Here is a 21,354-nt window from a genome sequence, read left to right on the forward strand (position 1 = left end):
GTCACCAAGCCAAGCTCAAACAACCTCAACAGCTCATCCCACTTCTTTTCTTTCCCTCACACTCTTACTCAGATCCTTCATTCAATTAATCCACATCCCACTCATCTTGGACCCAGTCACAGCGACGACCCGCCCGACGACCCGAAAGAGACCAACCATACAGCAATTGCGCCATCCCACGTTACCTACTACTACTGTACCACATATAGTACCCTGTGGTACCTTGCTCTCTGCATTGAATGTCCATATTCTTTAGATCCCTCCTCTTCTTTTTACTCACTATCACCCTGGCTATCTTTCTGTCGCCCTCTTTCATCCCTCGCCTCCGCCAAATATCTTCCCATCTTCTCATCCTCAATCGACCGTTAGCAACCATGGCCGCCCCATCTTACGCCTCAGAGCTTAAGATCGCTGAGCTTGCCGTCCAGCGCGCCACCATCCTCACTAAGCGAGTCTTCCACGAGAAGGCAAAGGGTACCGTTGACAAGAACGACAAGAGCCCTGTCACTATTGGTGACTTTGGCGCTCAGGCTCTTATTATCGCTGCCCTCCGTCACAACTTCCCTGACGACGCTATCGTCGCTGAGGAGGAGGCTGCTCAGCTCCAGGAGGATGCGAACCTTAAGCAGACTATCTGGGAGCTTGTTAGCTCTACCAAGCTCGACGACGAGGACGCTGAGAAGCAGCTCGGCGGCCCTATCAAGGATGTTGAGGATATGCTCGAGTTGATCGACAGAGGTGGTAGCCAAGGCGGTTCAAGCGGTCGCATCTGGGCCATTGACCCCATCGATGGTACCAAGGGTTTCCTCCGAGGTGGACAATACGCCGTCTGCTTAGGTCTTATGATTGATGGCGACGTCAAGGTCGGTGTTCTCGGCTGCCCTAACCTCCCTGTCGACGACTCAGCTCGTTTGACATCCGACATTGGCGCCAATGCCACTGACGAGGGTCGCGGCGTTATCTTCTCGGCTGTTCAGGGCCACGGCGCCAACAGCCGTCCTCTGACCACCAGCGCCCTCTCTGCCCAGAAGGCCATCTCTATGCGAAGCCTCGACGACCTCTCCAAGGCTACTTTCTGTGAGAGTGTCGAGGCTGGTCACTCTGCGCACGACGACCAGGCTCTCATTTCCAAGAAGCTCGGCATTACCCAGGACAGTGTTCGCATGGACAGCCAAGCCAAGTACGGCTCCATTGCCCGTGGCGCTGGTGATATCTACCTCCGTCTACCTGTCAAAGCGACATACCAGGAGAAGATCTGGGATCACGCTGCTGGTGACCTTATTGTCCGCGAAGCTGGTGGCGAGGTCACTGACATTCACGGCAAGCGCCTCGACTTCAGCGTCGGACGCACTCTGGCCAACAACAAGGGTGTTATTGCTGCTCCCGCTGCTGTCCACGCCAAGGTCCTCGAGGCTGTTCAGGAGGTCCTGAGCGCCAAGCAGTCATAAAACCGTTAGGTGGAAGAAAGGAAAACTTATATGACATGAATGAAAGCGAGAAATCTACAAGTTAAAAAAATAGTAGTTTTGTATATGCATCGTCAAATAGTACATGATACTAGAATACACACGCCTGCTGCGTCCAATAGGCCACCAAGCAGGCCAATACAAGTTCCCAAAATGCCATTTCTCTATTTGATCTTCTTTTGCTTCAGCTTGATCGTCTGGTCGTTGATGAACACGCCCTTTCCCTTGTAAGGCTCCGGAGGACGCCACATGCGAACTCGTCCAGCGAAGGACATGATGACCTCGCGATCAATTCCCTCAATCAGGATACGTGTAGGCGCAGGAGTTGTGACAGTGACACCGCGAGGAATACCCTCCTCAACGGGATGCGTAAAACCCAGCTTGAGGCACAGGAAACGCTGACCGGGAAATTGCTCTTTACCGCCTCGCTCTTCGACACTGGCTCGGTAACCAACACCAACGAGACGGAGAATGGCTGTGTGGCCTTCTGAAACGCCCATAATGTAGTTTCTGAGATAAGACCATGTAGTTCCTTCGCAATTATTAATATCAACTGCGTCAAGAGCACCGAACAGATAAACATACCCCACATAGCCTTTTGGTCCTTGGCTTCATTGTCCCGAACGCTCAGCAACACGCTCTTAGCCTCAGCATCCTGTGTCAGCTGCACATATTCAGGAACCTCAAGACCGAGCGACCCTAACAGCTAGTCAGCAATTTGCCCTTGTTCTTCCCAGAGACTTATTCCAACGCACCCAATGGTCCCTTGATGTTGATAGTCTTCTTGTACACTTTCTTGTACGATGTCAAGTCCCTCTTCGCAACAGGTTCTCCAACGGAAAGCTCCACGCCGGGAGGGATCGAGAGAGGTGTTCGGCCAAGCTTGGAGGGTCGTTTCGAGGTCGTCGAGAAAGGTGCGGCGGTAGCTCGTGGTGCTGCTGTCGCCTGCCATGCCGGCACCAAGAAGCCCGGAAGTGTAACGGGGCCAGACGACGATGCCGTAATGGCTCGTCCTAATGCCTTCCCCCGGCTGGGAGCGAACATGGCAGCCATTGGTGTCGATATGGCTGTCGTGGGCGTGCTGCAATGCTGGCTGGCTCCACGGACGATGTTCAGACCATTGAAGCTCAACTTTTCGTGCTTAGTCATGACATCACGTGTTGTGGGAATAGCTCAACAACTGATCGGGACAAGAGTGGTCCGATCGCCGACATTCAACTTCACCTCATCTGCTCATTCATATACAAGATTGACAGTAGACAATAACTCTATTTCTAGAACTTTACAGTCGTTTAGGAATTTAGAATTGGTACAATCGTACTTCTGAATTTTATTTGACTCGTACATCTGTCGTGCACTGCCAGGTTTGAGGATATCTTAACCCCGGAATTACAACGGCTACGCCCTGAAAAGAAGTTGCAGGCCGGCTATTGAATAGAAACATAGGCGGCCGGTGATTTCAGCACACTTGGAGTATCTTACTCCTCGCCCTCAGGCAGCTCCTCCTCGTACTCCTCTTCTTCCTCGTCAATTCCAGCATCCTGGTACTGCTGGTATTCAGAGACAAGATCGTTCATGTTGGACTCGGCCTCAGTGAACTCCATCTCATCCATACCCTCACCAGTGTACCAATGCAAGAAAGCCTTGCGTCGGAACATAGCAGTAAACTGCTCGCCAACACGCTTGAAAAGCTCCTGGATAGAGGTGGAGTTTCCAATAAAAGTGGAAGACATAGTAAGTCCACGAGGGGGAATAGCGCAGAGAGCGGTCTGGATGTTGTTAGGAATCCACTCGACGAAGTATGATGAGTTCTTGCTCTGGACGTTGCGCATCTGGTCCTCAACCTCCTTCATGGCGACACGGCCACGGAAGATGGCAGAGCAGGTCAGGTAACGACCGTTGCGGAAGTCAGAGGCAGCCATCATGTTCTTGGGGTCGAACATCTGCTGGGTGAGCTCAGGAACGCTGACAGCGCGGAAAGAGTGAGCACCACGGCTGGTCAAGGGAGCGAATCCGACCATGAAGAAGTGCAGACGGGGGAAGGGCACCATGTTGACGGCGAGCTTTCGGAGGTCAGAGTTCAGCTGACCGGGGAAACGGAGACAGGTAGTGACGCCGGACATGACGGCAGAGACAAGGTAGTTCAGGTCGCCGTAAGAGGGGTTGGACAGCTTGAGGGTGCGCATGCAAATGTCGTAGAGGGCCTCATTGTCGATACAAAAAGTTTCGTCGGAGTTCTCGACCAATTGATGGACGGAGAGGGTGGCGTTGTAGGGCTCGACAACGGTGTCGGAGACCTTGGGGGAAGGAACGACGGAGAAAGTTGCCATCATACGGTCGGGGAATTCCTCACGGATCTTGGAGATCAACAGGGTACCCATACCGGCGCCGGTACCACCACCAAGAGAGTGGGTGATTTGGAAACCCTGGAGGCAGTCACAGCCCTCGGCCTCACGGCGGACGACATCGAGAACTTGGTCGACAAGTTCAGCACCCTCGGTGTAATGACCCTTGGCCCAGTTGTTTCCGGCGCCGGATTGACCGAAAACGAAGTTGTCGGGTCGGAAAAGCTGTCCGAAGGGACCAGCACGGACGGCGTCCATGGTACCGGGCTCGAGATCGACGAGGACGGCACGGGGAACATACTTGTTACCGGAGGCCTACATGCGTGAGCTTGTGTTTTTCGTGGCAGTAGTGACTGAACAAACCTCGTTGAAGTAAACGCTCATGCGCTCGAGCTGGAGCTCAGAGGTGCCGTTGTAAACACCATTGCTGTCGAGACCGTGCTCGCCAGAGATGGTCTGCCAGAAAGCAGCACCGATTTGGTTACCCTAATAAACATTGTTAGAATCTCCCTCCGACGAGATGGAAGAGCAGATGAATACTTACGCACTGACCGGTCTGAAGGTGAACCTATCGCAATGAAAAAGGCAAGGTTAGCTTCTCTTGTTTCCGGGGAAGAATACTGATCAAGCTGCGAGCTATCATGCATTGTTGTTGAGCTGCCACCGCCCGGCGGGGTACAATCAAGGGCACAAAACACAAGCTCAACGCATGCAACAGCTTGAAGTTAGAGGTCAGAGGAAAACACTCACAATCTCGCGCATATTGACGGCTGTAGATGTAATGATGGGATATGGAGAGTAAAGAGAAGAAGAAATGGGCCTGAGTAGTTCAAGAGCTGAAGTAGCCTTAGCTTTGACGGAGTAGGAGAGTGGGTTGGCAGTACCAGAGGTGGGAGGGAATGTTGATTTTTGTTTGGAGAATGGAGGGTGAAATTGTTCACCGCCATGGTTCAGGGCCCAGAAAGGTGTAAACAAGGGGCAGGGCGGTACTTTCTTGACGATTGGGCCAATGAACGCTCTCTGTTTCTTGCTTGATGGCCCGTGCACACGTTCAGAAAGGCAAGGCGCCGCCTGATGGGGCTCCACAGTGGCAGGAACGCCAATTGAGCTTCCCCTGCTCCCTGTTGCTGTCACTGCTATCTAACCCCCGCCAGGTGGGTTGTCAGACCAGAGGAAGATCAAGGCAAGGAAATAAGATGGAAAGAAGCATTTATTATTTCCATTCAACATCGCTCTACAAGTCAAAGATTATTGACAAGTCACAATCAGAGTGAATCAGGTGGGTTTTCTTCATCTATAGCCGTTGGCATCGTCACTGCAGGTACCACATCTTGCATTCATTGACCGTTGAGACCAGCCACGTTGGTAATGTTACGTCCATTCCTGGAGATCAGTAGCTTCCTCGGCACATATCACCAACGAACCGGGGGGAAGAGCGCGCCAGCAGAACCTGCCCCACAGTAAATTGGCGATGGGGCTATCCGAGATGAATACGGCAGTCGACGATCAGCATTTCAACACGAGGCGACAACATAACAAGAAACCTAGAAAGCGCATCTCTTTGTGTCAGTTTGCAACACAATTACAACTCCAATGATGTAAAGACATCTGCGATATGCATCATCATGTCAGCCTCGTTCTATTCGCATCAGAACCCTATTCAAGACGCTCTTGCCGTCTATCAAGCTATTGGATATACGCACGCACTCTTATCGTGTACACTCATGGCTGGGCAGGCGGCAGGGTTCGTGAAGCCGGCATTCGTCATGTGAGCTACACCGAAATTAATACACTGACAGAGACGAGTCCGGGATAGCAACGACTTTGGCCAAAGATTGACTGCCGAAGAGAGGTCACTAGAGACCATAAAACGTCACGCTGCCGTACTCTCACAGGTAGATCTAAATCATACAAAACTCCATGGCTGATTCAGAATGCTCAGCTCCAATGATACATAGATCTTTATAGTCTCAAGTGCGTGATCAGCGGAAAACCAACCCCTGGTTACTCAATTTGTGGCGTATACGATCATTTGCCTTGCCTACCAGGCGGGTTGCATAAAAACCGTGACTGATTTAGAGGTAGTCAACATAAATGTTAGATCACTCTTGGTGTTTATGTAGCCTAAGAGTGGTCTAATAATTTCGTCTGGATTGCTTCAAGTCCCTATTTTTTTGCTACCCACCTACCTACGATGTTATTTCGCTGGGTTTGAGAGGTCACAAGCTATTTCTGGAGAGACTGAGTACTCTGTACTCTGCCGCATGTTAAAGACCCGAAATTGCTATTAAGGTGCGCTATGTTGGAAAGGGACCGTAAATACCACACCCATCAACAGCGAGGGGAAACAGTCTGGGCGCAGGAACCAGTGTGTATTAACCGTAGCAACTTGGTTCGGGGCAGGATTCCTGGCTTTTACAGGTCCAAACACGACCCAAAACTTTCTTTCATGGCAAAGCAAAGTAACACGGAGAGTGAATCGAGATGATCTGATTGTATTCATAACTCATGATCCTCTAGTCCTCAGTATAAAGGGGTTTCCCTGACTGCATATCATGATGATAAGTTTCCCTTTCCCTGAGATCGTATTCTTCATAAGACGTGTCCCCTGCAGACCTATTCCTCCATGAGGTACTGCCAGTACTCGTCTCCGTTCTTGTTGTCGACAAAGAAGATCTTCGCAACCTTAGTACCGTAGGCGTCGGTGCCGTCATCTCCAACTCCGCGTCGGCTCTTGCAGTCCTTACACTGCTTAAACTCCATCACGTTGTAGGAACTGCAGGTGCTGCCGTCATGGAGGGTCTGGTTACACTTCCAGTAGCTGAGGTTCTCCCGCACGTGGAGGGTAGGCTTGGTCTTTTTGACTTCGATAATCTTGCTGATAGTATCCTGTTCGTCGTCGGCTTCGATGGTTGGGGAGGAAGCGCTGGGCTCGGGGGCAGGTAAAGCAAACGGCTCGCTGGATTTGGTGGATTTGGTGGGAGAATCGTGTTCAATAGATTCGGTGCAAAGCTCAATATCAGGATCGGAGGGGTCCATGGCCACGACGGCTTGAGTGGTTTCGATGCCCTCCATTTCCGCCAGGCGTTGTGGCTGTTCAAGTGGAAAGGAGAAAAGGAGGTTCTTTGAAGAATGCGCGTCAAGATTGAGGCGCTGCGAGCAGTGGGGGTTGTTGCAAAGATGTGGTGTAAACTTCAATGGAAGGTATATATAGGCTCTGGGGGCGCATCATCTGTTGGGACTGTGACGAGATTCGGGGATCATTGTTGTTATTGAATGCGCATTGTGTGTTCCGAACCTCGACTGATAAAAGAAATCCACCAAACTGCATTCACCTGCATCATAGGTAACACGAACCACGCATGGTGCCTTCATTAGCATTATTAGGGTCGGACAGTCTAAGACAAAGCTCTATTGTTAGGGTTTGAGAGGGCAAGCGGTGGCCGGTCAAAACAACAATTCAATACTAGATTTGGCTTCATGTGCATTTCGAGCAACACCTATACAATAAAGTTCGAGGTAAATACAAGCAACATATTAAGTGTACTGTAAAACGTAACAATCGTTTGATCAATTTGGCTATGTACTTAGTGCTGCTTAACAACACCAGCAGCGTTGGCTTGTGCAGTAATTCTCTTCTTGTAAGCCTGGACATCTCCAGGGAACTTCTCAACGGTACCTCCATCGCAAACCCACAATGACGTGCACACAGTCTGCAACATTGTAACATCGTGAGAAACCATCAGCACACCACCCTGGAATTCGTTGAGGGCCGCAGCCAAGGCATCCATAGCCTCGATATCAAGATGGTTAGAAGGTTCGTCAAGAACCAGGATATGGGGGTTTGTAAGAGCCAAGCATGCAAAAGCGACACGAGACTTTTGACCTCCAGATAGCAGTCCCATCTTCTGCAGACCAGTTGTACCAGTGATACCGAAAGCACCAAGTCGGCGACGGTACTCTTCATCGGTTCGGCCGGGGTAGTTCTTGGACATGAAACCGACAGCACTGTCGTCAAGGTCCAGAGCGTCGACGTGGTGCTGGGCGAAGAATCCGATTCGGAGACGAGGGTGTTGCGAGATCAAACCAGAGGAAGGATCCAGCTTACCAATGAGAAGCTTAAGAATAGTTGTCTTACCGGCACCGTTGGGTCCGACGATACCAATTCGAGAATCAAGTTGGACGTCCAAATCGACGTTGCGGAGCAGAACGTTGTCTTTGTTGTAGCCGAAAGTAACTTCCGACATCTGCACGATAGGAGGCGAGAGCTTCTCGACTTCGGGGAAGTTGAACTTGACACTGTACTCGGCCTCTGGGGCCTCAAGGACAGGCATCTTCTCGAGTTTCTTGATACGTGATTGAGCTTCCGAGGACTTGGCGGCGTTGTAACGGAACTTGTCGATGAAGGCCTGAAGATGGGCTCGCTGTACCATCTGGTTCTCGTACTCTCGCTTGGCAACCTTCTTGCGCTCCTCCTTGGTGGCGTAGAAAGTGTCGAAGTTGGCTCCACGGTAGTAATCGAGACGCTGCGAGTGCTGGTGGATGATGTCGGTGGCGACTTCGTTGAGGAACGCTCTGTCGTGAGATACGACGAGGACGGTACTGGGGTATGTTTGAAGGTAATCGGACAAGAAAGTAATGGATGGGACGTCCAACATGTTGGACGGTTCGTCAAGAAGAAGCAGGTCAGGCTCACAGAACAGGGCTCGCGCAAGAGCCAGACGCATTCTCCAACCACCAGAGAAGGTCTTGGTAGCATGTTGCTGTCGCTCTGTTGAGAAACCGAGACCAGCAAGGATACTGGCAGCTCGTGATTCGGCCTTGTCTGACTCCATTTCAGCCAACTTGGATTGGACATCTCCCAGCTTAGTATCCTGTGCTTCTCTGTCGCGATCAATTCTGGCCGCATCAGCAGATGTGTCGGCTAGAGAAGAGCGCTGCTGTTCCAAATCTGCCAGGCGTGCCGTAATTTGCTACAATTATTAGATTGCATCCAATATTATTAGGTGGTGGTGCACTAACCTCTTGCTCCCTAAGAAGAACCTTGCGCCAAACATCGGCATCGAGAACCGCCTGGATGGCCGGAGTGTCATCACCAGTAATCTAGTCTTGTTAGCTTTGTTTTCTTTTGGGAGAATTGGTTGACTTACTTCTTGCTCGACGTGGAGAATAGAAATGTGCAGAGGAATAGCAACCTCACGACGAGACAGGGCTCGGAGCAGAGTAGATTTACCAACACCGTTGTTACCAACCAGACCATATCGGTGTCCGTAGGCAAGAGTAAGTGTTGTGTCTGTAAGAATACGCTGTCCGCTGATAGACACATCGATGTTGTCCAACTTGATATCCTTTGACTTGTTTGCAGAGCCGGCACCCAGCTGGAGAGGGTTGACAGCCATGTAAAACTCTTCGTAGGACTGTGTGGACTCGGGCTGGTCGAGCAGCTTTGAGGCCTCGTACTCGACAGTCTTGAAGGTCTTTTTCTGCTGCTTGGCTGCAATCTTTCGCTCGGCCTTTTCAAGCTTCTTGCGATCGACCTTGGACTCGACCTTTCTGGCGTTGGCAGACTCCAAATCGACGCCACCTGTAGCCACGGCCAAAGTGGACGACATGTTGCGCTGCTGGCTGACCTGGATGGTTTGGTCGAGACGCCTGACAATAGAAGGTCCTCGCCTCTGGCTTCCATTAGACTCAGTGTACCTGTCAACCCATTTCTCGACAAGCTGCTTGATCTTTTCCTCAGTTTCCGCGTTAAACTGGCCTGAGGCGGACAGCAGAAGTTCGGTGATGGCGGAAGCAGCCTCGTTCAGCGGCGACTCACCCGACGTATCATCCTCGTCAGAATAAGTAGTCGAGGCATGAGTAAGGTATCCCACGGAGTACTCAGAGACCACAGGGTCAATGTTGGGAAGCACAGCTCTAATATCAGCCTCCATGATGGCAAGTGGGCCTGGTGTCGGTTCAATTGATGAATCTGGGGTCCTCCAATTATTCAAAACCCAATACACCTCGATAGAAGATTTGACGAGTTAGACGGATGGGTTGAACTGCGATTGAATGGTTCAATAATGTCGTTACCTTGAATGCCCCGCCACAGATGTCGTTGAAAATTGTGGGCGAGGGGCGCGGACATCCAAGGGCCGATGACCGATTGGTGCGGTCTCTAGGGTAGGCTTGTCACAAAATGAAGACCAACATGTTGGTGATGATTGAACGAGAACTGTTCCTCTTACTTTTGTTCATCATTGTCTTTAATAGTAAACTTGAATTGGACTGTGATCGTCACTGAATCTATGCATAGTCGTAAGAACCTGGGGCCAGAGAACTCTATAGATGGTATTTTGTCATGCCGTTGCTGGCGATATTCATCACCCTCAACTACCTACTAAAATGTTGACTGTGCTTCCCAGAGGAGATGCCTAAACCCGGTTCAACGGCCCATTAAACGTACAAAGAAAAGATGCTACTGTCAAATCCCTCAGCATCATGCCTTTTCAATTACAAGTTGCATGTTGCACCAACAATCCGGTCTACATGTACAAGAAGTTCCCTAACCTAGACTTGTCTGCTCCGTCGACGTCGAACAACAAGGCTATTCCTTGACGACAAAATCATTAAATGTCTCAGTATGATGACAACGCAAGTCATAGCGCCTGGAAACAGGCTGTGCGTACGATAAGAAGCAAATTCAAGGAAGCTGGAGCTGAATTCAGACACGAGAAGGAAGGGATGTCGCCGAGGCGGAACTATAGCAAGACTCTACTATATCAAGACACCGCAGGGGGGGACACACATACAAGTGAACGTATATGTATGTCTTGGAAACTATTGAATGTAGTGAAAACTTTCAAGATCTCAGATGGACTAGAGCACGACAGGTTTTACAAGTTTAATTGATCAGATTCGCTTCAAGATTAGCCATATCAAAATACAGATAAGAAACAACTGGCGGTGAAGCGCTCTCAATTTCGATAGACGAGATAAACATGGAAATCTCTAGTTTCCCACCAGAAAAGAAAGAACCTGTTTGTGTCCAACCTGCATGCATGGCGCGGTTTTGGCAACACCAATCCCAATAAGATGCCATTATGCGAGCGTCAACATCTCGACTTCAGGGCTCGCATACCATCGCCATCTTCTTTTCCATCATCAACAACCACCACATGATGGATGAACTGACAAGCGCGGAAAACCGGATTTATCCTACAGGGCTATCCCAGCGATAGTGCCGTGCCTCAGGTCTACTATGTATAGGATTATTCACTATTGAAAACACCGGCGCAGAACTCATCAATAACGACTTGCCACGCATCCTAGCTCTATGCCGGTTTCAGTAATTGCAGGTTTTCAGCTGCGAAGGAGCGCACCAATCGTATCATTGGGAGCTCTAGAAACTCTGGCGTCGAATGTGTCAGTATCAGTAATACGTGCATACACAACAACTTCGACTTGGCGCGACGCGTTGACTTTAATTTAGAATGACTGTTTTCTGTTGTTGTTGTTTTTTGCCTCGTCTCGTAATTAATTAACTCGGCCAATTAATTGACCTGCAATCGCGATCTGGGAGATTAATGCGCCTGCATTGGCTCTGCATAACTCTCTTCACATTGCCTGCATCCAAGATCAGATTAGATGCGATACTTAGCCATGTGCATTACGGGAGATCGATGCTGCATGACCGAACGAATTACATGTTCAATGCAGTACCAGAGTCATGCTCGTACCGGGTTTTAACTGTCAGACATGCTAAAGTCCTGAGAGATGGAATGTTGATTGCAGAATATCAACTGATCCAATGCTGACAATGTAGTGTCGAGTCAGCAATACCCAGTATCTGGAATTGAGGAACTAAGCACTGCACGTCTATGATTGAACAAACATCAGTTACATTCCCTCCACGCTCACCACAAACAACAACACCTCTAGTTAATTCTGAGACCAATAACCTCCTTCCATTGTATTCACCTCGATTTGACAACCACCAGCTAGTGGTGCCTGTTCATCGCTTACCTCTAGGGTGAACGGCGCTCCGGCACTTGTGTACGCTTGAGCCTTTAGACGGGCACTCCGTTCTTTGAGGAAATGATCAAGCAACGTCATTTCAACACCACAATGCCAGAATGCTTGAACTGCCTCCACTTAGCGCGACGATAGCTTGACAATCGCGCGTCGTCGAAACATGCCAAAAATTGGGCTTCGAGGACGGAGACATAGAGAACAAGCTAGGACCAGGCCTAGAACCTCAATAAGCGAAGGCAGATGTTCTCTGTCGTTGCAATCATCATCATCATCAAGGCAGGTTTAAGAGGGTCTTACCGCGAACAGCTCCCTCCTCGCATCAATAGTGTCCCAGGCTCGTGGGCTGCTGCACCGCCTCGCCGTTTGTTCATGTTTATCGGTAACCACATTGAGACAAAAGGTAGAACATGGTTGACGCAGACAGATCTGTCGATCATGATCACTCGGGATTTTCCCCCATGACTGCGGAGAAGAAAAGCAGCATTCCACACTCGATGGAGTTGTACATTCCCCAAAGAGCCTCATGATAAGACCCTTGTCCGACCAGTGTTTGGCTGTCCCTCATTGAATTTGGTGGCTGTCTCTGAGGGTCCTATCATGAAGCTGTGTGTCCAAATCTATAACGATCCAGCGGCTTTTGAGTTTGATACTACTACCAGAAAAGCAGCTGGCGCGTTGCGTCAGCTCTCATCGTGAGCACTAGGTACATCAATGTCGAAACTACTCTGTACCAAGCTAGCTGCCGTTTGAGCATGGTTGGTGGAAATTGGACTCTGTTGCTCGAGCCTCGAACCTTGGGGGATGCGAAATTCGATCATGATGCCTTGCTTCGCCTATTCAGGTATCTCAGGTTGGATCAGCCTGGGTATGATTTGCATATTCGAATTGGTTGGGGGAGAGACAAGTCGGAAGACATCCGTTGTGCTGACAGACATATTCGTTTCAGGTATGGATTGGGAAAGTTCTTCTCTAGGTAGTCGAGTCTGCCACAAGGACTGGACCATGTGATTTCGGACTCTGTGACAAGCCGAAGCCAAAAAAACACCTGTTGTCGGCATGTAAGTAAGCTCAGGTGCAGAGCCTTGGCGAGATTTCATATCCAGCCTTATCGAGACAAAAGACAGGGTAGGGGTTATTGCTTCCTGCAACCTTTAACCCGTAGCCGCGGGCCATTGCCTCAACACGAGGAGGATCTGCTTGTGGCTTTTTTGGGTGTGAGCGAAGCTGCGAGGTACAATTTCGCATCTCCAACATCTGAATGGTGCCCGCCTCGAGATGAGATACGCTCTAACTCAAGATACTCCGAGACTCCACCGTCAAGACGCAAGCGCCTCTTTCGGACCTTGATCAAGAGGAGAGGAAGCTGATCTGGCTGACCTAAAAAAAAACATTCCGATACCTGTACCCATGATTCTCTCGGGTCTCGTCAAATCACGCAAGGTTGTTTCATATAACCCCTCAGTAAATGCGAACCAGGGGCGGGTTGCTACTCCGCTCAGAGGGGAAAAAGGTCTACAGGACGGGCTTATTCTGCAGATCATTGGACTGAATCTTTGAAGGCAGTGGTGTTGTTTTGTTGTTATTGTTTACGTGTGTGTTTATCATCTGCGGTTGGTTGCGGTTCTTCAAATCTTGTGGCTGGCCTCAACTTTTGACAGCCCGGCTAGTGGATATCTAGTAGACACAATTCTTGGATCTCTCAGAGACACGGAACGGAAGCTATATCTGCAAGGGCAACTCTATACACGTGTGGCTAAATCCTGGAAATAAGAGAAAGACACATGTCTTTGCTAGTTTCGATCCTAGCAAGAATACCAAGCGATGGGTCTTCCTATTAGGAAGCTGTATATCATTCATTATGTACTTGGAATAGCCGTGTAAACGGAGTGGGGCCGACTTTGTAAAGGGCATGAAGTAGCTTCATTAAACAAGACCAAACTTAACGACATGCGTCTCAAATATCACACAATAATGGGGAATTTGCAAGAGCTAAGAAGACAAACACAACAAGAACCTGTTTATCGTACGCTACTGCCTGCGTACATATCAAACTAGATGATAAACATCATATTGCAGGCTGCTTAAAACGGCCCGTGTACCGCGTCCAGCCAAGCCAAAAAGTTATCCGGACGAGAATCATCAAGTGCATCCTTTGATCCGCGTTTACATGTGCAATCATGGTGCATGATGCAATGATGAAGACTTTGGACAAGCACCAAGCAACCCTCGGTATCTTCAGTGAGACTTTTACAACCCGGACCCTTTGGCCCCTGAAGTTTCAAAGTGTAATTCTTTTCTCTCTTATTCGCTTATCCTGTTGCGTTAAGAGAACTTAACTCTTAGCGTTACACATGATGGCTAGTCAAGGGCGGCTGCAGATTGACGGTTGTGGCACAAAGAGGCGAGTTGTTGCTGTCTGGTCGTGGCTAGCTTGGTTGAAGAAGCTTGGAGTTCCCTGCTATTGTTGAAGGCGGAGCAGGTACGCTATAATCCGGACAAGGAAGTGTGGAGTTGAATCAAACAAGCTGAAAGTCATGGTAGTCTACAGAAGACATTGCAGAATGTTAATTGTGAGCATATCAATAATTATTAATTACCATAAAGACTTCTAATGTGCTGCAGCAAGGAAGTACTGCAGAACTTGTCGCGAATTGGTTAGATAAATGCACACGGGATGGCGAACTGCTCCGAAGGATCATGGCATGGCATGGCATGGCCTGTGTTTGTGTTTGTGTTACTGATTGGCGTACAGAGTACAAGACAAGCAGCATCAACATCAATGCCAGTCAGACAGATCTCAGGCTGTGTAATATAAATGCAAGATATAAATGCAATGGGCGCACAACCCCTATCTCTATTTAGTTAAGAAAAGTCCCCAATTGTGTTGTCTGGACGCACTTCTTCATCTTTACTCTGTCAAAAGGCCTCGCAATTGATACCCTTTTTAGAAGATGTTGTATTTCAGCAGCAGTCAATTCCAAAACAGCCACAATAAGGATTTCCTGATAAGCAGGACCGTTACCAGGGCCACTGCCCATGACCCGGAACGGCTCTGCTGTGCGATGCCAGGGGCATTCTAAGATGCAGATGCAGACGCAGATGAGAAATTTATCATCATGTCGTATCTCAGGGTGCTCAACACCGGGTGCTTGATGGCGAGATAGGCCCTGTGACGGGTGGTACCAGTAACCAGAGAGAGCGGATAGTTTGATGTTGTTGTGAGGCAGAGCAAAAGCAAACTCGGGTTGAGCAAGCAACGGACAGGGCTCTGTGTATTATGTTTCTCGGTCTCTGCTCCTACGGGCAGGGATCTTGTGCTGCTTTGCGCAGACCGTTCCGGGGTCCTTGACCCCGTTGTGATCCCGTCGTCATCACCTCCGGGGCCGGTGTAAGAGAGAGTAGCAAGCGAGTTCGACAATCAGAAACCTGCCGATGAGATGCGTTTCGTCTTGTTCTCCATCTCCATCATGATTCTAGCGTTTGTTCTTCTGCTCACTACTGCCCGCGGTGGACAAAAGAGGATCGCCCGCTTGCTTGAGGGTTTTCTGCTAGTAGTATTTGATGCAGAGTGAGAGACCGAGATGTAACCCTCGGCCAAAGCCAAGGAGCTCCCCGGTGAAGGGAACCCGTCCGGAGATACAAGTACCAGGGTTGAAAGCCACGCCACGATACGGACGGTCGTGTTGCCGCTACGGGTAATAGAGGGAGAGACAAGACAGCTGGAACATATCGATCTGGGAATAATAATAATAATAAGCTCTCGTTCCTTGGAATGGTAAATAAAATAAACGGGGTGGGCAGCCAGCAAGCGCTAGATAATAAGCGTTGCACCTGTCCAGGATTCAAAGTTTGTGTTTGAGACGAGATGGATCTCGTGTAGCCTTTTAACGAAATATCCTAGGACTGGCAAGTGGAGGGTAGCCAAGTTTGAGGCAAGGCTTGTTCAGCTTTGGATCAATTGTGTCAATTCAATTTTATTAATATGCTTAGAAGGACTCTTCATCAGACCAAAAGAGTGCTAATTCAGCGCCTATGATATCAGATTCACCACTATTGTATGCAAGTCATACCAAAGTTATTACATGGTCCGCTGCCCTCCACTCAAAATAGCATATTTAATCTCTTGCTGCTCAGCGCTTGAGACGCGCCCCAGTCGAGACCCAATCAATTCCAGGTTTCTCTAGGTGCGGTGTAGTGCAGCGCTGCAGCCAGGCTCAGCACCTAGTAGGAGGTAGGTACCTTCTCTCTGTACCTCAGTACACTGGGCTAGTACCTAGGTGAACTGTAGGTCAGGTACAGTTGGATTTACAGGTGCTCTGAGGCCCGCCGCGACGCTAGATCTTCAGTGGCTCCATGCGCTAATAGTAATAACAATAAGAGACATCCGTGTGGAAATGGAACATATGCAGGCCCGCTGGGGGACCTGGCCCTGGGTGTCCTGTTATGCCCTGACCTGACCTGACCTTGGCCTGGCCTGGTCCATCCCGTCTGGAGTCGCGCGATGCTTGGCCTTGATGTGCATCCCTGCAGAGCCGATCCGTTCTCACACGAATCTCACCTGCAATCTCGAGGTGTAAGGAAAAACAACCGTGGATGTTTCTCTCTTTCTTTCTTTTTGTCTGCTCCGCTGCTAGGTCAGGTTCCATGTAATTTTGATATCCATCTAATTTGACTACCGACGTACGTGCCTACTAATAAAACTATTGTTCCGTCTTGTTGGTCGCTCGCTGTAAGGGGAATACGAATTACCAGGGAATCAAAACGCCCGGCAGAAAAGCAAAAGGGGATAACAGAGGAGAAAAGAAATAAACAATTCTCCATCATCTTTTTTTCTGTTTTGATTTTATATTACTTTCTTCCCGTTCCCTTCATATTCTGTAGCGTTTGGATTGCGCCCGCTGCTGCTGCTGCTGTTGTTATTGTTTGTTGATTTAATAATCCTAAAAAGCTGGTGCTCAGGTCCATTTCCATCCATCTCTGCCCGTCCCCACTGGCATTGCAGCAGTGTTTACCTATTACCTTCCTATACCTCATTCGCGGCCGCAACTGACAGCCAGCCGGCTTTGGTTTGTTTTTCCAACATTCGCTTTCGCGACTTGATCACATCACATCAATCTCAATCTCAATTGAGCTCAGAAGTTCCATTCGCCGTCTCACATAAATTCTTTTTCCACAAACCAAAAATCTTTTTTACTCCAGCCTTTTTTCCCACACTTCAACCCCCCGCACACAGAGAGAGGCACAATCGACCGACTGACGCCGAGGAGGGAGAGCATTCATTTGTTGTTTGTTTTGTTTGCCCGGCCACCAAGCCAGCCAGAATCAGGTTTCGCCTAGCTTCTTCCCGTCTTCGCAATTGTCCCTCCGGAGCTATTCATCTACTCTCAAACTCGGGGGGCCCTTTTGAAGAAGCTTGGCTTGGGAAAGGCGTGTGGGTTACAACGGTTTCTTGTCCTTGCAAGTGTCGTCTCGTCCGTCTCTGTCGATTGCGAATCCCCCCCAACCCTTGGGTCTATGGCTTCAACGACCATGAGCACCCCCGCCCTTTCGAGTACCGCCATCCTCCGCTTCTAAGCTAGAATGCTTGTCGCTGTGTTATATCTCTCTCTTGAGTAGGTAGAGCCCTCGGCTTCTTTCGCCATGGAAGCAACCATGCAGACCGTTCCAAGTGTAAGTTTGTTGCTAGTTAGCTTTGTACTCCCCGCAAATCCATATCCAATCCACAATCACTTCAAGGCAACCAAGGATCCGATCACCACCACCACCACCACACATCAGTCACCACATGGCTGCTATAGACTTTAACCTATCCCGCCCATTTTCTGCCCTATCCTATACTCATCTTGGATCCCCGAAAACCCTCTTTCTTGGTGGCTTGACCAACCTCTTGCCTGTTGCAGCAATAAGCGGTAATTAACTGTGTCTATCTATAGCTTATTGGAACTGGCACTGCTATCGCCGCAGCGGCCAGTGGTTTGGTGTTCGGCCAACCCACCACTGAACCAAACACCTTCTCTCCTTCGACTCGACGTCCCTCCCATTCCAGACGAGTCTCTATAGACCGCGAACCGGGCGCACAGTCGCCATCGCTTAGCAACTTTGCTTCCTCACGGCCCGCCACGAGCAACGCCGCTGCTGTATTTGGCGCCTCCCACCATTACACTCTCCCGCGCCCAGTTACCGCCTCGAGACCTCCTCTCTCTCGTTATCAGCGACCGCCTATGCCACAGACGCAGTCGACTCCCCCACAGCTTAACAGTAGACAGTCGTCACTTGTGAGGCACTCTGAATCACCAGCTCCCATCCCCGAGTCTCGAGACTCGATATCCTCCAATGGATCTTGGATAAGGCGCTTCTCTGTCCGCCCGTTGTCTCGCCACGAAAGCACGAGGTCGAGTGTTGGCCCTGACGCGCCCTCCATCTTCTCTCACGGCTCAGCTGCCCCGATATTGCGCGGTTCCCCAGCAGCGACTCTCCCTCCCAACAAGCTCGTTAAACGATCTACCAACCAAATCGATCCCGATCCTCTGCCACGGCGACGACGTGCGAAATCTCACCTACAAATCCTACCCACTCTTCGTCGACCTGCTACGAGTCACCAGAGGTCTGCGACTCTTCAACAATTCCGACCGGATTCCCCTGCAGTGTTCACACCAACAGATTCAAACAACGTATCGTTTGACGATCAGGCACGACCCCACGAGTTCCTTGACCCAACCTCAACTAGACCCCCCACCAGATCGACATCTCTTAGAAGCGGATGGAAATCTTATTTTCACTCTAAAAGGTTCAGCATCAGCGGACGCACAGGCTTGAGTAGGCTAGGTGAGTCGAGTCCACATGCTCGAGGTGTCTCTTTAAAGCGCATTTGCACCGATATCAACGAGCGCGGTAGAGTTTATTTGGTGAAACCAAGAATGGTTTCAGCGGTACCTGCCCCTCAAGGTCTACTGCCTGCTGCTCCAATCCAACCAGAAACACGTCCTCCTCAGACTGTTGAGGACAAGCCAACTCAATCTCCCGAGACTTCACCGTTTAGCACACCCCGAAACTCGGTCTCAATGCCGTTCGCATCTGGAGAAACGTGGGCGGTAAGAGGGACAGGGAGCACTCAGCGTTCAAAACGTAGCGCTGAATCCAGAAGTGGGAATAAGCGACGTGTGTCCGAACCGCTTACTGGTGCGCAATCTGGCGCTGTTCCTCGAACCAATCCGGACCTGGAATTGACCCTCCCCGCAACGTCAACAATATCAGACCGGCAGGGATTGTCGCTAGGTTCAGCTGCCAATATGCAGTTGAGAAGTCGCAAAAGAAACTCGTCGTCGCCTGTTCCTCCGCCTCCCAGACTTGCAAACTTTCATATGGATACGTCCCGGCTAGGGTACTCTGTTGGGGTTTCCACCCATCAATATCGACCTAATCAACCGTCAGGAAGTTCGACCAGCTCCACTGCCATGTCACAACTGAGGGGACCACATCACGACAGGGCCTCCACCATGGAGAGCTCTGAAGGTGACACCCGAGATTGTACGTCGGTGGACGATGATGACACTGAATACAAAAGCGATTGTGTGTTTGATTCATTACGCACGATTGGCTCCGGCCGTGCCCGTGCTGTCGAGACACCGTTGGAATCCGTGTATGACGAGTCACCGCCAAGCACTGCCGGAAATGGTACAAAGACTAAGCGTCTGTCTATTCATGAGATGCTTGGTCGGACCTGGGACGAGGACGACAAAATCATGGAGGAGGACGAGAATGCATCCACCCCTGTCCGCACCCTAAATCGATCTGACATCTCGCCGCATTTCAGACTTGAGTCGCGATTTAATTCGTCGCCCTACGATATTCCAGCCTCTGCAACCAAAGAGTACAGCAGGCTGTCCTTCGACGATGAATTTGATGATGATTGGGCCAGGGATGATGAGTTCCAATGTAACCCCTTATCGCCTCCCTCTAAAGGGAGCTCGCTGAATTCCAGGGGGATCAACCCTAACGTTCGCCTCGCCCTAGCCAACATCAGCGGTAATGGCATTGCGGATACAAACGGCCACGATGCCCATAATGATCGTCCGCTGAGCTCACTCTTTGACTGGAGTGAACCACCAACGCACGAGAAATCCGACACTGGACGATTACCACGACCGATGACTTCGTACGCCAAGCAGATGGACCCTAGAGGCGGCCGTTCTGCTAACCGCAGAGGCCCGGCCCCTGCTCACGTTCGCAGCCAGAGCGTTCCAGTCGTTCACGATGCTCCTGAAGCTTCTAAACCTACCGGAGCAAAGTATGGCACTTGGGGAATGGCGACCAAGCCAGTGAGCGAGGACTGGGACGACGATTTCGAATTCGGAAGCAGCGGTGTAGACAACAACGACAAGGATAACAAAGTATTCGCGGTTCCGGAATCAATTCGTGCAACGCAACCCAGCGTCAAGGCGCATTCTGGGCATATCCGAGAATTTTCTCTTCTCGTTAATGATCTGAAGCGACTCTGCCGTCATGCCCGGGATATGGATATGCTCGAAGGATCACAGAAACATCTGTGGAAAGAGGCTGATGGTATCATTGCTCTCGCATCACCCGATGAAGAGTCGTTTGACGACGATGATGATCAGAAGTCTACCTCATCTATCAACTTTGATGCTTTCGACATTGACGAACGGTTTGGCGACGATGGTTTTGATGATCATTCCATGAACCGTCTTGACGCCGCCTTCGACGGTCGCGAACCCCCCATGTCCAAGACTACGGTGGTTCGAGAGCGACACTCTCCACGCCGAAGGTCTGTCTTCTCACCAGAAGACGACATCTTTGGCAACTGGCCCATAACAGAAACGCCACCATCAAACCGACCGAGTCGGCCCAGAACGCCCGAGAACAAGTACAACAAGGCCAGTGATGTATCAGGAGTTGTTCGTTCTGTTATTGGAGCGATGCAGCATCGTGTCCCTGAACAGGTACCGGATAAGGGCAAGGTTCATTTCGACACCAACAGCCTCAAAGCTCTTGTTAAGAGGGCTGGTGATCTACGGGACACACTATCCGACATCATTCGACAGGCCGACCAGATCACAGACAGCCCCATGCGTACGCCACGGAATATACGACAACAGGAGTCAAGCCCCGCTTTCACTCGAGTGTTTGACGATCCTGGCTCAAGCCCACCTAGAAGAGTGGCGCGAAGCCGCGGCAGCAATTCACTCAGAGAAGCTGCATCCTCGGACAACTCCCCACCTTCTAGCCTACCTCAAAGGATGCAGATGATGACTGTCAACTAATGAACTTGCACTCGGTTGCTCTTCTCTGGATGAGCGTGTACAAAATAATAATATGGAATTTCATTTGCATAGCGAAGGTCTCGGAGACCTAGGGTTATTTGATTACGCCCGAAGCAGGAGTTCATTTTACCCACCAGTTGCCATAGGTGTCGGCGCAAGCTCTTCCGATTTACTCAATTCACCGGGGTGCTTGATCCCCTACCCTTATACATGAGGATCAAGATCACAACTACCAACGGACCA

At 50.1% G+C, this 21,354-nt stretch overlaps 6 protein-coding genes across 6 annotated transcripts; 2 read left to right on the forward strand and 4 right to left on the reverse strand.

Annotated features, from left to right (window-relative positions):
* Positions 1-374: 374 nt before the first annotated feature.
* FGSG_09532 (uncharacterized protein) lies at positions 375-1,448 on the forward strand (the record flags this gene model as incomplete). Its single annotated transcript, XM_011329883.1, has 1 exon — positions 375-1,448. One exon carries the CDS (start codon positions 375-377, stop codon positions 1,446-1,448), a length of 1,074 nt encoding a protein of 357 aa, XP_011328185.1.
* Positions 1,449-1,510: 62 nt separating this feature from the next.
* On the reverse strand, positions 1,511-2,549 carry FGSG_09531 (uncharacterized protein). Its single transcript, XM_011329884.1, has 3 exons — positions 2,222-2,549; positions 2,052-2,165; positions 1,511-1,998 (listed from the first exon to the last, which is right to left on the reverse strand). The coding sequence occupies exons 1-3, from the start codon at positions 2,508-2,510 to the stop codon at positions 1,631-1,633; spliced, it is 771 nt and encodes a 256-aa protein (XP_011328186.1). The 5' UTR covers positions 2,511-2,549; the 3' UTR covers positions 1,511-1,630.
* A 225-nt stretch (positions 2,550-2,774) lies between these two features.
* FGSG_09530 (tubulin beta chain) lies at positions 2,775-4,710 on the reverse strand. The gene is made up of 4 exons (XM_011329885.1): positions 4,562-4,710; positions 4,356-4,379; positions 4,175-4,297; positions 2,775-4,126 (listed from the first exon to the last, which is right to left on the reverse strand). The coding sequence occupies exons 1-4, from the start codon at positions 4,571-4,573 to the stop codon at positions 2,945-2,947; spliced, it is 1,341 nt and encodes a 446-aa protein (XP_011328187.1). The 5' UTR covers positions 4,574-4,710; the 3' UTR covers positions 2,775-2,944.
* A 1,581-nt stretch (positions 4,711-6,291) lies between these two features.
* Positions 6,292-6,975, reverse strand: FGSG_09529 (uncharacterized protein). The gene has a single exon (XM_011329886.1). The coding sequence runs from the start codon at positions 6,884-6,886 to the stop codon at positions 6,428-6,430; it is 459 nt and encodes a 152-aa protein (XP_011328188.1). The 5' UTR covers positions 6,887-6,975; the 3' UTR covers positions 6,292-6,427.
* Positions 6,976-7,398: 423 nt separating this feature from the next.
* Positions 7,399-9,747, reverse strand: FGSG_09528 (GCN20 protein; the record flags this gene model as incomplete). The annotated part of the gene is made up of 3 exons (XM_011329887.1): positions 7,399-8,784; positions 8,834-8,914; positions 8,962-9,747. 3 exons carry the CDS (start codon positions 9,745-9,747, stop codon positions 7,399-7,401), a joined length of 2,253 nt encoding a protein of 750 aa, XP_011328189.1.
* A 7,723-nt stretch (positions 9,748-17,470) lies between these two features.
* On the forward strand, positions 17,471-21,111 carry FGSG_09527 (uncharacterized protein; the record flags this gene model as incomplete). The annotated part of the gene is made up of 2 exons (XM_011329888.1): positions 17,471-17,500; positions 17,764-21,111. 2 exons carry the CDS (start codon positions 17,471-17,473, stop codon positions 21,109-21,111), a joined length of 3,378 nt encoding a protein of 1,125 aa, XP_011328190.1.
* Between the last annotated feature and the right edge of the window lie 243 nt (positions 21,112-21,354).

Source organism: Fusarium graminearum, chromosome 4 (assembly GCF_000240135.3).
Source record: "Fusarium graminearum PH-1 chromosome 4, whole genome shotgun sequence".
Lineage (NCBI taxonomy): Eukaryota > Fungi > Ascomycota > Sordariomycetes > Hypocreales > Nectriaceae > Fusarium > Fusarium graminearum.

Excerpts from the sequence above, each read along its gene's own strand:
- FGSG_09531 (XM_011329884.1), bottom strand. The coding sequence starts at position 2,510 with ATGTTCGCTCCCAGCCGGGGGAAGGCATTAGGACGAGCCATTACGGCA. Across the intron at positions 2,166-2,221 it reads CAACATCAAGGGACCATTGG|GGTCGCTCGGTCTTGAGGTT; the intron begins GTGCGTTGGAAT and ends ACTAGCTGTTAG. Across the intron at positions 1,999-2,051 it reads GGACCAAAAGGCTATGTGGG|GAACTACATGGTCTTATCTC; the intron begins GTATGTTTATCT and ends ATAATTGCGAAG.
- FGSG_09529 (XM_011329886.1), bottom strand. The coding sequence starts at position 6,886 with ATGGAGGGCATCGAAACCACTCAAGCCGTCGTGGCCATGGACCCCTCC.
- FGSG_09530 (XM_011329885.1), bottom strand. Across the intron at positions 4,298-4,355 it reads ACCTTCAGACCGGTCAGTGC|GGTAACCAAATCGGTGCTGC; the intron begins GTAAGTATTCAT and ends AATGTTTATTAG. Across the intron at positions 4,127-4,174 it reads TGAGCGTTTACTTCAACGAG|GCCTCCGGTAACAAGTATGT; the intron begins GTTTGTTCAGTC and ends TCACGCATGTAG.